The sequence below is a fragment of the Carassius gibelio genome, chromosome B23 (assembly GCF_023724105.1).
Source record: "Carassius gibelio isolate Cgi1373 ecotype wild population from Czech Republic chromosome B23, carGib1.2-hapl.c, whole genome shotgun sequence".
In the NCBI taxonomy this organism is placed as follows: Eukaryota; Metazoa; Chordata; class Actinopteri; order Cypriniformes; family Cyprinidae; genus Carassius; species Carassius gibelio.
Genome location: NC_068418.1, coordinates 25,360,073 through 25,374,842, shown reverse-complemented (window position 1 = coordinate 25,374,842; position 14,770 = coordinate 25,360,073). Strand labels below are relative to the sequence as shown.

At 35.3% G+C, this 14,770-nt stretch overlaps 2 protein-coding genes across 5 annotated transcripts; one reads left to right on the top strand and one right to left on the bottom strand.

Annotated features, from left to right (window-relative positions):
* Positions 1–385: 385 nt before the first annotated feature.
* On the bottom strand, positions 386–3,685 carry LOC128011395 (anaphase-promoting complex subunit 10-like). Of its 3 annotated transcripts, none has more exons than XM_052593722.1 (5): positions 3,526–3,685; positions 2,920–3,039; positions 2,728–2,818; positions 1,908–2,028; positions 386–772 (listed from the first exon to the last, which is right to left on the bottom strand). In XM_052593722.1, exons 2-5 carry the CDS (start codon positions 3,032–3,034, stop codon positions 542–544), a joined length of 558 nt encoding a protein of 185 aa, XP_052449682.1. In that variant the 5' UTR covers positions 3,035–3,039; positions 3,526–3,685; the 3' UTR covers positions 386–541. The 3 variants fall into 3 exon arrangements, with proteins under 3 accessions (XP_052449682.1, XP_052449683.1, XP_052449684.1); XM_052593723.1 differs by having other exon boundaries at positions 3,536–3,683; XM_052593724.1 differs by having other exon boundaries at positions 3,550–3,678.
* Positions 3,686–3,695: 10 nt separating this feature from the next.
* On the top strand, positions 3,696–14,509 carry LOC128011394 (ATP-binding cassette sub-family E member 1). Of its 2 annotated transcripts, none has more exons than XM_052593719.1 (18): positions 3,696–3,843; positions 6,663–6,814; positions 6,888–6,973; positions 7,090–7,187; positions 7,266–7,383; positions 7,505–7,642; positions 7,721–7,790; positions 7,866–7,962; positions 8,533–8,622; positions 8,695–8,816; positions 9,097–9,318; positions 9,399–9,458; positions 10,904–10,962; positions 11,036–11,146; positions 12,551–12,693; positions 12,783–12,905; positions 13,041–13,152; positions 14,100–14,509. In XM_052593719.1, exons 2-18 carry the CDS (start codon positions 6,712–6,714, stop codon positions 14,145–14,147), a joined length of 1,800 nt encoding a protein of 599 aa, XP_052449679.1. In that variant the 5' UTR covers positions 3,696–3,843; positions 6,663–6,711; the 3' UTR covers positions 14,148–14,509. The 2 variants fall into 2 exon arrangements, with proteins under 2 accessions (XP_052449679.1, XP_052449681.1); XM_052593721.1 differs by lacking the exon at positions 3,696–3,843 and adding an exon at positions 3,863–6,406.
* The last annotated feature ends 261 nt before the right edge of the window (positions 14,510–14,770 follow it).

The following is a 14,770-nucleotide window of genomic DNA, read 5'->3' as shown; positions in this document are numbered from 1 at the left end:
GCTAATAATTGTCCAAATTTTAAATGCTTAAAAATGAACTACAAGTAATAAATGCAAGTCTTGACATATTATACATAAAAAAAATCATACATTTTTAACCCAAATATATTATAATAATGATAATAAAATCAGATCTCTAATTCTCACCTGGTTGAATATGTTTGGATGTTTAAATAAGAATATTTATGTCTGTATCTGTATGGCATTAAGTTCACAAACTTGTTATTCCTCAAAAGGGATCTTTGTAGCAACCTGATAAAAATCTGTCCATTTTTCTGCAAAGTTGTGTAGAATAGCGTGCAATTAAAGTGATTTGTACACACAACTGAATAAAGTAAGCTAAACCGATCCATCCTGCTGTAATAAAGCATCAAGAGACAAATGATTTCTTAATTTAAACAAAAACAACATTTATTTCCTGTAGATTTGCATTTACATAAACTGAACTTCGAACTGTTCTCTTTACAAAACACATTTAAGAACATCTGAAAGCTTTTAATTCTAGAACAGTCTTACGAGAAGGCAAAAATTTAAGCTGGGGTCATCTGATGGTGCGATACATCATGAAGTCTACAGTGGTGCATCGTGGGAATTTTCCGATGGAGCTCTCCTCCACAGGCGTGTAGACTTTGATCTGCCGCATGTGTGTGTCCCGTCCGTTCTGGTGGTTGGCCAACACGGCGATCTGGATCATGAAGGTCCTGATGGGATTGTTCACCAGATCCAATAGAGGGATGTGAATCCAGCCGCTCGGCTCCACCATCTCCAGCTGCTGCTCTCACACACAAACAACGCTCACGTCACCATGAAAGGATTTAATTTGTAGAAATGCATATTCTGCTTATTATATGATTTCTTAACAAATGAATCAGTAAATTGACATTTAATATTAGCAACAACATTTTGTCTTAAGTGTCAATTTCTTTGAAATTTCGATTTATACATCATCTGAAAGCTGAATAAATACGTTCTTCCATTGATGTATGGTTTGTTATGATAGAACAATATTTGGCTGAGATGCAACTATTTGAAAATCTAGAATCTGAGGGTGCAAAAAAATCTAAATATTGAGAAAATCATCTTTAAAGTTGTCCAGATGAATTCTTAGCAATGCATATTACTATTTAAAAATGAAGTTTTGATATATTTATGTTAGGAAATTTGCTTAATATCTTCATGGAACATGATTTTTAATTAATATCCCAATGATTTTTGGCATGAAAGAAAATTGTATCATTTTGACCCATACAATTTATTTATTTTTTATAATTTTGACCCATACAATTTATTTATTTACTTTTGGCTATTTCAACAACTATACCCAAGTGATTTAAGACTGCTTTGTGGTCCAGGGTCACATTTAAAAAAATATTTCAGTCACAAAAATTTTAAACATTTAATAAGTTAAATATTTTAGTGTACTATAAAAACTATAAATATATTCCAAAAATAAGCCTACAAGATTTTTTCTTGAAATTATAATAATTTTCCACTTTTTTAGGACTTTAAATAAAAATTACACATACATACACATATATATATATATATATATATATATATATATATATATATATATATATATATATATATATATATATACACACACAGAATAAGAAGTACATTTTTAACTATTTGTTAAAATTCTGCCAATTTCTGTTTCTATTAGTTTTAGTTTTTTTTAAATGTCTACTGTTTTAATAATCTTATTTCAATTATAATCTTAATAAAATTAAAAATTAAAATTAATTTTTTTTTAATTCATTTTTTTATGGTTCTAGATATTAAAATATGATATAAAATATTTTATATGTTTAAAAAAAAATCATTACATAAAAGTAATGGACCATGAAATGTCACAAACGACCAATCAGCATCAAGTATTTGAGTTCATAGGTCATGACTCTTACCCGAATCTCCTGCAGGTTGTGGAAGTTATTTCCAACTCTGACCGAGATCTTGCTGGGAGTGTAGCTCTCATCCGATTTATAATCAGCATAAATACACAGCATTTTAACCGTTGTTTTCCTCCTAACAGAACACAACAGAGACAAAACATTGTCTAATTCAAATACATTTAGTCATTTAGTAGATGCTTTTATACAAAGTGACTTACAAATGAGGAGAACATTACAAGCAATCAGACCAACGATAGAGCAACAGTATCAGTTAGTCTAGCACAGAACACATAGCAAGGATTTTTTATACAATAGAATAGAATAGGTAAGCCCTAGATTTAGTTCATCATGTGCTGGCGATATACTAATTATATGGTTATTATTATAAATATGATATAACAACCAAGTTTAATAATAATCAATCATAGGTACACATAAACAACCTGTGTAGTACTTTAGTAAAGTACTTAAAAATATATCTATTAATCAGTGAATTTTCATGGCCTTTAGAAATAACTTATAACTGAATAAAAACTATAATTCAGACACAGAAACTAAGTTAAATATTTTAGTGTTCTATAAATACTACAAATATATTCAAAAAATAAAACTACGTGATTTTTCCTTGAACTTTTCTACGACTTTAAATTTAAATTAAGGTAAAAATATCTGTGACCCTGGACCACAAACCATTTTTCGAAATTGATGAATAAATAAGCTGAATAAATAAGCTTTCCACTGATGTATGGTTTGTTATGATAGAACAATATTTGTCAGTGTTTATGAGTTCATTGGGTCAGTCGGCTCATAGAGGGGCTCATGGTGTTTCTACCTGAACTGAATGTTCACTAGATGTGGCTGAGAGCCGTCAGACTGCCAGTACGTCTCCAGATTATCGTCCCTCAGCTGGTCGACTCCGAACCCTTCACACAGAAACCGAACGAATGAATTAATACGTAAACAGAGGAACACTAAAGGTGCATTAAACCAGATGATCAAAAACAGAGATTAATAAGACACACACCTGGCTTGCATGAGGACAGCGACCACACGGCTTGTGATCCGATCTCTCGGACGGTCCCTGTGCGCTCCAGCTGCTTGGGATCTGTCCCCGGGGGGGTCTTAGTGGCCGTTGCCATGGTTACTGAGGAGTGGAAATGAAGACAGACAGAAGGGATGGAATTAAACAACACCCACAGACAGTTTACAGACACATTTTACATAAATGTGGAACTTTCACTTAGAAAAAAGCATGATTACAAAACACTAAAACTATGGTATTCATATTTTGAGATTAATTTTTAAAATGTTATTTTACACATAATATATATATATATATATATATATATATATATATATATATATATATATATATATATATATATATATAAGCAAATGAAAAGCATATTAATTGCAAGTAAAGCGTCAACTTCAATGTTTCAGATAACTACTGTAAAAATAAAATGTTAAAATAAGAGTGTAATAATTTCATACTGGCATGACAAATATATCTGACCAAATAATTAACACGTTAAAATGTAAACAGGGCTAGAAAATTTTATTTTACAAACGCTCAAGCAGCAAACCGTGCCTTTTATCTTTAAAGCGAAACAAAGTCGCAGCCACTCACTGGCACTCACTGAAAAACACTCACACAGCAGTGTCTCCTCCTTCAGTTTCCACAACTAACATAAACTAAGGATCATTTTCTCAAAAAGGATAAATTATGGTCGTGGACACCCAAATGCTGTTTGCATTTGCCCGGCATTGGCGCGCTCTGAATACGTCGTCAGGTTTTCGATCGCGTCGCGTCCCTTCTGCGTCACGCGTTCTGGCGCCATCTCTGCGGTGCGCGCCGGAGCAGCACGCGCTGCTCGTCTCTTCACACAGAAAGAAGACACTCTCCGCTTATTAACGCGTTATACTGCGCTATTACCATCAGCGGGAGGTGAGCGGTGTTTTATTGGTATATTATAACAATTAAACAGACGCTGATAGGTATTTTGACAGACATTAAGCACATCGTCGTCGCCCTGCACGCGAGGCCTTTTCTGTCTCCCTTTAAATGCCCCCGGTTTCCACTAACATCAAACGAACGTCATTCTTAAACAAAGTGTTTTTATAACCGAGCAGATGTTTGAAAGATCGATTGAAATAATGTTTTGGTTTTGGAGTGAAATTTATGTGGGAAGGTCTCTGATGTAAATTCTTGCGTCATCGTTATTCCCTCAGGCGCGCGCGTTTGAGTCACGACTTGCGCGCGCGCGCACTGGTTTCACGTGTTCGATATGATTAAATCTTTCAATCTGGAATTATTAAACTGTTGCTATTATTTTCACAGTGTTAAAACAATGGTCTGTTAGGGAGTGGTCTGATCCAATTGTTTCAGAAATCTGTGGTTTATTGATTATTAAAGTGGTCTGGCGACTGAAAGGTTGCAGGTTCGAATCTCATTTAAAGGTCTGTGGACTATCACTGTTTCTTGAGTGCTTAAGACAGTTAAAAACTCTGTTCAGATAACAGCTGTTTCCATTATATCTGGTCGTTTGAATGAGTCCATGTCTGTAAACGAGTGATAAGCTGATTTTAATGGAAGTTGCTAGGTTGTCCAGAATAGTTGATAGGTGGTTTCTTACAGGCTCAAGTGGAAAAAGTCCACCCTTTTTGAGACTGTTTTGCTCTGTATTGCATTATTAGGAGCACTGTATTATACTGAAGATGAAGGCATGCAGTGATTTGTCATATAATAATGCAAAATGTGATACAATAATGCTTCAAGTGTGTATAATTATATTTAAACGCTGAAAATGTTTTCTTTCTTTTTTTTGCACTATATTATAATTTGTACATTTTGCCATACGTAGATAATTTCATTATATCGTGCAAGTCTGATTATTAACTTGTGGGAATTGTATCATTGATCTTTTTTTTCATGATTAGTAAGACTGCATGATATTAAAGAAATGTGCAGTTTGTTAATGCAATACAATAATGCTTTAAATGTGTTTAATTATGTATAAATGTAATTAAAAACATAATGATATAACGTTCATACATTTCTTGTTTTTTTGGCAGTGAATCTTGGACAGCATGACTTAAAGCATGTATTAAAATCCATATGATCCAATTGATTAAAACTATTACTAATCTGTTAAATCTATAAACATTATTCAGCTAATGCAAGCAGTTGTGATATGCATATTGCGGTTTGTACATTTGCTAGATTTGAGGATGCAATGCATTTGTCTTAGAGGACGTTCACATGTCGTGCCTAAAACGTGGCTTTTAAAACCCTTGCTGTTACTCTGCTACAAGATTTATCTACGAAGAAAAGTAAAAAAAAAATGCTGCAGTGTTTGGGTGCACTCCATTCTTCAAAAACACAAAAACCAGGCGATACAGGAGCTCTGTCTGGACAACATGAGGTTTTAAAGTTTATTTCAGAGTGGACACGGACCTGATTCATTATATTTTAAGAAAACGAATTATCTAAGGTAAACGAATCTGTAACATACTGCTTAATAAACGAAATCTTTGCATTTTAATACAACTTGCCTCATTGCCTTATTTTTGTATTTTAAATCATTGATCAGTTCAGTTGTTTTAGAAACATTCAAATGTGTTAATCAACATTGTAGTTGTTAATTAAAAAGTTTTATTTATATATCAGAATAATAATTAGGCTAAAGGTATGAGCTAGACTAGTGGTTCTCACACTGGGGTACTGCGAACTAAATTCTGAGTTTTGGCATTCATTTAATTCTACTTCAACTTACATGTGCATTAAAACCGAACATGTATTCCTGACAACAGCAAAATACCGCTTCTAATGTAAAAACTGTTAAATGGGAGTGAATAAACAGTCAGACACATGATATCCAATCCGCTCACCTCATCTTTTGTGGTCAAAACTGCCTGCATCCACACAAGCAGCGTGCATATGATGTAAATCCTGCTACTGTTCAATGCATCGTTAACGTAGATCTACACTTAACAGCATGAAGAGCAAATATTGATACGGACTGAGATCCATGTAAACTCTCTATGACTCGATGCGTGTTATTGTTTGCATGTTTATTGAGATACAAGCAAGCATGCAAATTTCCCTGAACATCCAAACGATGACAGATGTGCCATTCAATTTGACATCACTTCAGAATATTGTCATGTTTGTTCTATTTTACAATAAAATAATACTGTAGTTCCAACGAATTTGAAAGTGCAACTCCAAGTAACATACAGCGGTGCTTCAACAGTGAACAAATCTTGTGGAGAGTCAGTGATTAATTAACATTACAGCAGCATTTTGCTTCGTTACTAGTTCCTCATAGTCTTGAGGTTCAGTTAGAAAGCTCTTCTGGAGTTCAGAGAGGTCTGGCTCTGTCCTTCTCTTCCTCTTTCCCTCTGAGGGACATCTAGAGACCGGCGTGACTCTGACAGGTGTAGACTGGATGTTTGCTGATGCTGCTGGTCGATGCCAGGGGCTCGGCTCTACAGGAAGTAGGGTCAAGGTAATGAGGCCCTAATATTGATCAAAAAAGTCATGCATTTAGGAACGGCTAGCATAACTGATACACCAGTTAATAAACATTCATGTATAAACAGTATCATGCTTACTAGTTATTGCAATGAATGTGTGTCCCATGCATCGTTCCTCAAAATAATGAGGGCTTGACATGTCATAAACATCAGGAAATGCCTGGACCGCAATGATACGCTTGCTTATATGTGAATGGCCCCTAATTTTAAATCTCTCTCTTATTCTAGTGAGGTCTAGACCTCTGTTCCTGTAGATCTGCGTCATCAAACCAGCCAAATGGCCGACAAGAACACCAGAATCGCTATCGTGAACCACGACAAGTGCAAGCCCAAGAAATGTCGTCAGGAGTGCAAGAAGAGCTGTCCGGTGGTGCGCATGGGTAAGGATCGCCCGCTGCATTCGCCCGGTGTCGGTGCAGGGTTTGGGTATCATTCGTGTGTTTTTTGTCGCAGGTAAGCTGTGCATCGAGGTCACGCCTCAGAGTAAAATCGTCTGGATCTCAGAGTCTCTCTGCATCGGATGTGGAATCTGCATCAAGGTAATTCGTCCTGATCCTGTCTGTTCAGATTCATGTATGTATTCAACAAAAACTGACTGTCTCTAAACTGACATTTTCCTAGTTTATCATAGATTTAATTATTCTGTTTCATTAAGAAATGCCCATTTGGCGCTCTGTCGATCGTGAACCTGCCAAGCAACCTGGAGAAGGAGACCACACACAGATACTGTGCCAACTCCTTCAAGCTCCACAGGTATAAACTGAGTCTTCAGCACTTTAGTCTTGCTTCAGTGTGTTGTGGAGTTGATCTGAGTGTGTGTGTGTTGGTCAGGTTGCCCATCCCTCGTCCAGGTGAAGTGCTGGGGCTCGTGGGTACTAACGGCATCGGGAAATCCACGGCCCTCAAAATCCTGGCTGGAAAACAGAAACCAAACCTGGGGAGGTTCGATGTGAGTTTCTCTCACCCGCACAAACACACACTTCAGATCGCATCACTCTGAGATAATAGCCTTGATGCTGGGATGCCGTTAAACAGTGAATACATAAACAAACTAATGCGTGTTTTCCCAGGCTCCTCCTGACTGGCAGGAGATCCTCGCATATTTCCGTGGCTCCGAGCTGCAGAACTACTTCACCAAGATCCTGGAGGACGACCTGAAGGCCATCGTTAAGCCGCAGTATGTCGATCAGATCCCCAAAACCGTTAAGGTTGGTATGAATATCTGCTGATTTGAATTCATATTTGATTTGATTGGTTGTGTTTGTAATTCTCTGTTTGTCCTGCAGGGGTCAGTAGGCTCCATCCTGAGCAGGAAGGACGACACCAAGACAGAAGAACTGGTGTGTGAACAGCTGGGTAAGTACACATGCACTTCTGTTTGTGGTTTTATTGTGTCTTGTGTCTGATGGTTCTTGTGCTGTGATTGGTCAGATCTGTTGCACTTGCGTGAGCGTAATGTTGAGGATCTGTCTGGAGGAGAGCTGCAGAGATTCGCCTGCGCAGTCGTCTGCATTCAGAGAGCTGATATGTGAGTCTTTCTGTGTTCGTGCAGTGATGGAGCCCTGAAGCATTCAGTCTTATTTATTTATCAGTTATTGTTTTGAATTTGTTGGTTTGTATTTTATTATTTAGCATTAAAGAATGTTTTTTCATTTGACTTATTTCAGTACTTATAATATAAAATAAAAAAAAAATTATATATATTTTCCATTTTCATTTGACTAATTTTAATCATTTAATGTGCTTTTGTCATGTGTTTTTTTATGCCAGTTTTATTAATTTTATTAGTAGTATTTAAATACTATCATAATATTTTGATCTTTTACATTATTATAATATTTCATAATATTTTGATCTTTTACATTATTATAATATTTCATAATATTTTGTTCTTTTACTTGTATAAATTCCATTTAAAATGTCATGTTCTTTCTTTTTTTTTTTTTTGGTTTTCACAAATATTTCTTTACCTTTTAACCTTCTGTCAGTCAGTCGCCAATGCAGCATTTCTATTTTCAATTGCAAGTTTTCCATCAAGTCTTTAGCTTTAATTGAGTGAATGAGCACAGTTTAATAGCTCTGTGTCTGTTCTCTCTAGCTTCATGTTCGACGAGCCGTCCAGTTACCTGGATGTGAAACAGAGGCTGAGAGCTGCCATCACCATCCGCTCCCTCATCTCTCCAGACAGGTCTGAAGCTCCTCCGATGCTCTCGTAGAGCCGCTGGTTACTCCTCGTGACAGCTCGTGTTCCTCTGTGCAGGTACATCATAGTGGTGGAGCACGACTTGAGTGTGTTGGATTACCTGTCAGACTTCATCTGCTGTCTGTACGGCGTTCCCAGCGCGTACGGTGTGGTGACCATGCCCTTCAGCGTCCGGGAAGGTGCGGCCCTCTCCAAAACCTGCATGTGATGCTCTGTTTCTAAATCCGCAGGACTTCAGACCTGCTAACCTGTTTGTATTTCGGGTAGCAGGCTACACATTTCGACCTCAGACTGCGCTGGTTTGATTTGTCACTCTGTCCACGTGCAGTATTCAAACAAGCAACAGAAAAAGATGAAGAGTTCAACCAATCATGGCGCTCGATTGTCAGCTGTTGACCCTCACTCGAACCAGCTCAGAAATGTCATGTTTTTACAACAACAATCTCTTCTTTCCTTCAGGAATCAATATTTTCCTGGACGGCTACGTGCCGACGGAGAACCTGCGCTTCAGGGAGACGTCTCTGGTGTTTAAAGTGGCGGAGACGGCCGCCGAGGAGGAAGTGAAGAAGATGTGCCGCTATCAGTACCCCAACATGAAGAAGAGCATGGGCGAGTTCACGCTGGGCATCACAGAAGGAGAGTTCACCGACTCGGAGATCATGGTCATGCTGGGAGAGAACGGTGAGACACGGCTCTGTGTTCACGAAACGCTGCTGACCGTGTTTGATTTATCCTCCTCTAAACCAGCTCTGCTCTTTCAGGAACTGGGAAAACCACGTTCATCAGGATGCTTGCAGGAGGCCTCAAACCAGACGGAGGAGGTAGAAATCAACACACACCACTCCAGTCGGTCAATTTAATCAAAGAATATACAAATGATTGAAATTCTAGATCTAATGAGAAAATTGTTAAAATTGTTATTTTTGTATCCCTGAATACATTTTCAATCAGACTGATACCAATTAAGTTCAAGAATTAAAAAAAAAGTGTTCTCGAATTTTAAAATTTGCATTTTTTATTGTGGTTTCTGTTTAAAATATTAATAACTCAATTATGATATTCGCAATGAAAATAGCCAAAGTTGTCGGCATGGTATTAGAAAGATATTTCGGTCACACTTTATTTTAGGGTCCAATTCTCACTATTAACTAACCACTAACTATGACTTTTGCCTTAATTAACTCCTTATTTGCTGCTTATTAATGGTTTATAAGGTAGTTGTTAAGTTTAGGGTATTGGGTAGGATTATGGATGTAATGCATTAGATGTACTTTATAAACACTAATAAACAGCCAATATGTTAATAATAGACATGCTAATAAGTGACTAGTTATTAGTGAGAATTGGACTCTATACCAAAGTGTTACAGATATTTCTTTATATATATAAAAAAGTCATTATTTGTATAAGTCTAATTGTAGGTAAAATGCACATTTAAAAATCAATTCTAAAACTGAAATAAAAGATAAATAGAAATAAAATAACTTTTTATTTCTAAGAAAGCGCTGTAGAAAATTTACGAAAAATAGGTCTTGAAGATAGATTTTTGCTTTTTTGTCTTGCTTTAAATATTTTAATGTTTCAAATTTGAATAACTAAGTGTATGAGTGTGTGTGTGTGTGTGTGTATTTATATATATATATTTCACTTTAATTTATTTCAGTAATAATAATTTTGGAATTTCAGTTAAATCTTGCAGTTAGTTAACAAAGCAACATTTTAAAATAAATGTATTTATTTAAAAATAAATTAAAATAAATCTTTAATATTTTATTTCAGCTCCATTTGAAATGTAATGCTATTATTATTTAACTGTTTTTGATTAGTGTTACACCTTTTAAAACCGTTGGAGAATTTAAATATTTTGGAAATGTATATATTTTTTTACTTTAATGTCTTTTAAGTTTTAGTAATTTTATGTGCTTTTGTCATGTATAAGTCTTAAGTCAATTATAAAACAACTTGTATAAATAAATGTAGGATTGAGGAAAGCGTCCTAAACAAATATTTTTAAGAAAAATTTGATTTTAGCATTTTAGCCTTGTTTTAAATGTTTGTATATTTTAAATTTTAATAACTCTGATGTGGTTTACACAATGACAATATGAATTTTCTTTCTTAATCTGCTATTAAAGCAAAGAATAATAATTACTAATAGTTATGATTTGTTTCTCTTCTGAGATGTTTGGGACATGTACCTCACAAGGAAAGCATCTCTCCACACAGACAGGTTAACTGATTGTGCTCTTCTGTGTGTGTTTCTCAGGTGAGGTGCCCATCCTGAACGTGAGCTACAAGCCACAGAAGATCAGCCCCAAGTTCAAAGTGAGTCTGAGCTCTGTCGCTGCATGATAATCATCAGTGTGCAGGAGTGGTGATGTTCGGTGTGTGTTTCCAGGGCAGTGTTCGAGCCCTGCTGCACGAGAAGATCAGAGACGCGTACACACACCCTCAGTTCGTCACGGACGTAATGAAGCCCATGCAGATCGAAAGCATCATCGACCAGGACGTGAGTCATTCTGGTGTCCTTTACTATTCAGGAGTGGAATGAGTCGCTCGTTTAGCTTTTAATCGTTTATCACCACATTGCAATGTAATATTTAAAGTAGGAAGTATGTTCATGTATGTAATGTGTTTGCTTTCAAGTTGTGTGCTATAATAAACAGTCTAAAGGATGAATCTAGGAAAAGCCTTTACATTAAAACAAGGAAATGAATTGAATCTCATTGATTGAATTGTGCTCAATTTGCAAAACGTCCTCAGTTTTAGTTTTTTGTTTTTTATGTTTTGCTATGTGTATGAGTGTACATGTATATGTATATGTGTTATATATATATATATATATATATATATATATATATATATATATATATATATATATATATATATAATTTCACTTAAGTTTATTGGATTTCCAATTTCAATTGGAGTTTTGACAAGGCAACATTTTTAAATAAATGTAAGTCTTTAATATTTTTTTTCAGCTCTATTTGAAATTGCTATTATTATTTTAACTGTTTTTGATTAGTGTTACACAACAGTTGGAGAATTAAATTTTTTGGAAATGTGTATATTTTCAGTCTTTAATTTAATTTGCCGATTTAGTTATTTTATGTGTTTTTGTAATTTAATAGTTCTTTTTATTATTTTATTTTAGAACTTAAACGCTCTCAGTACTATTATAGCATTTATCAAAATATTCTAGGGATGCACGATATTGGATTTTGGCCGATATTCGATATGCCGATATTTTCTAAATAATTTTGGCCGATGCCGATACCGATATCGATATATATACAAATATATACTGATAAATTTAAACTTTAATTTTACTGAAGAGAAATCCATGTATCTCTTCTGTACTGATTCTACCATAAATGTATTATTTTACAAATGTAGACAGACATTCACATCTGAAAAACAGGTCAATTATTTCACTTGGAGAATATCGGTTTGGCTCATCGGCAGAAATATTCATATCGGCCGATACCGATAATGGTCATTTTAAGCTTTTATCGGCCGATACCGATGTTGTGCCGATATTATCGTGCATCCCTAAAATATTATTTTTTTATTTTATTAATTTTTTTTGTTTAGTATATTTATATATTTTTTTAGTTTTAGAACTTCAAAACCATATATTATTATCAATTCTTTTTTTCATAATTTTTATTTTCTTTTTCTTTTCTTTTTTGCAATTTCGTGTTCTTGCCATTTTTGTAATTCTTCCATTTGATTTTTTTTTTTTTTTACTTTTTTTTCCTTCTAATTTTAGAACTTTTTCTCATTTGAAAAATAAGTTTGTGTTTTTTTTTTTTTTTTTATGTATTTTTTTTTTTTACATCTCTTAAGTACATGACACAGTTTGCTTGACTCTCACGTGCTCATTCAAACCCACCGGTTGTGTCTGTAGGTCCAGAATCTGTCTGGTGGTGAGCTGCAGCGTGTGGCTCTGGCTCTGTGTTTAGGAAAGCCTGCGGACGTGTATCTGATCGACGAGCCGTCAGCGTATCTGGACTCCGAGCAGCGTCTGATGGCTGCCAGGGTCATCAAACGGTAGCATCTACAACACTTTCATGGCTGTTTCATCGGTTCGATGCACTCAGTGCTTATTTCACAGATTCCTTCCTTTATATGCCATGCAGATTCATCCTTCACGCCAAGAAGACAGCGTTTGTGGTGGAGCACGACTTCATCATGGCCACTTATCTGGCCGACCGAGTCATCGTCTTCGATGGGATTCCATCCAGAAACACTAACGCCAATGCGTACGTACTTCATTTGCTCTGATAACGTCTGTATTGAATATACACAAGTTCCCTTAAATGTGTAAATGGAAGTGTTCAGTGTTTCAGATATTCAGTCATAACGCAATGTTCATGCTGAAATGTGTTTGTCATCAGTCCACAGAACCTGCTGGCTGGCATGAATAAGTTTTTAGCGCAGCTGGAGATCACGTTCAGAAGAGACCCAAACAACTTCAGACCAAGAATTAACAAACTCAATTCCATTAAGGTACACATTCACATTTAAATAACTCTTTACAAATTACACTGGGCAGATCGTTTTCTACGGATATCGTTTATTAGTATTGTTACAATAATGTTTTTATGCAGATTTTGAACTAGTTTTATTTTTATATAGTGTTTTTATTTCAAGTTTTTAGTGGTTTGTTGTGTTTTTGGCATATTGTGTTTTTTTATGTGCATATAGTTTTTATTCAACTAAATGAAAATTAGACATTTTCCTTTGCAACTAGCTGAAATCAAGCAAGTTTAAAATTTTTATTATCTATTATTTCTAATTTTTTATGGTTTTAGTTTTAGTTAACTACACAAATTCTGCATTTAACCCAAAATTAATTAACTTTTAAGCTGAATTGACATTACAGATTGTATTAAAGCGGCTACACAGTATTATTTCTTACAAACACCAGTAATGTCATTATTCGGCTTGATTCAGTTTACATTTAATCATTTAGCAGACACTTTTATCCAAAGCTGCTTAGAAATGGAAGCAATAAAAATCAACAAAAGAGCAATGATATGCAAGTGCTAGAACAAGTCTCAGTTAGCTTAAAGCGATAGTTCACCCAAAATTGAAAAAAGGTGGGATCCACCAACTTTTTGATTACCAGCAATCTTCAAAATATCTTTTTTTATGTTCAACATATGAAAGCAACTCATACAAAGTTTTTTCGACATTGATTTTTGGGTTAACCACCTCCTTTAACATTGAAAATCCAGTGTTTTTGGATTGCAGCCATCTCAAAACTCAAGCTTCCTGGCTAGATTGCATTTTGGGCCTCGTAATATAATTTCATACGTCTTTGACTTACAGAAATGCTGTCTCAATAGGCTTTTGACTCGATTGGTCTTGATGTTGTATCAAAGTGTGGCCAGTAGTACGGTAGCTTTGTACCGGTTTATTAAAAAAAACTGTTATTTGCTTTCTCCTTTAAGGATGTGGAACAAAAGAAGAGTGGAAACTACTTCTTCCTGGATGACTGAAGATTCCATTTCACAGAATTCCAGAAGTTTAGCTGCTCAGTATGACATCAGACCAGCAAGCACTGCACTGTGAGACTTACACGTTTGACTGAATTACCAACAGAACTTCAAACATACGGCTCTGCTCCTCTCGGCCATTGGTGCGATCCAACAAAGAGACTAGATATATCCTCTGACATAAAGCCAAACTTCTGAGGAGAGGACATTATTTGAAAATAAAACCTGGAGAGACGTATGTGTCCGGATTAATTATCGTTATCGTTAACAACTGCAGTTCTTTCTCATCACAAACTGGTGCGAACCAATTTACACACGGCAAACATGCAACTGTATATTTTGAATAAAATATTTTAATCATGTTACATGATGTGTTAGATTATATTAAATAATCTCATTATTGCATTCTTGTGAAGATGCAGTTAGAAGCGGTTCAATATTAAAATGCACTAGGACCAGCTACACAAAATCTGTTGTCAGTGATATTGGGTGACGCGTCTCTGCAGTGAGATTGTTTTGGAATAAACTGACTTTAAATGGAAAGTCTGCAACGGAGAAAGATGTTCTTTGGCGTCGAAACTACTTGTATGTTTACCTTTGAAAACCATATTTGACTAATTAAAATA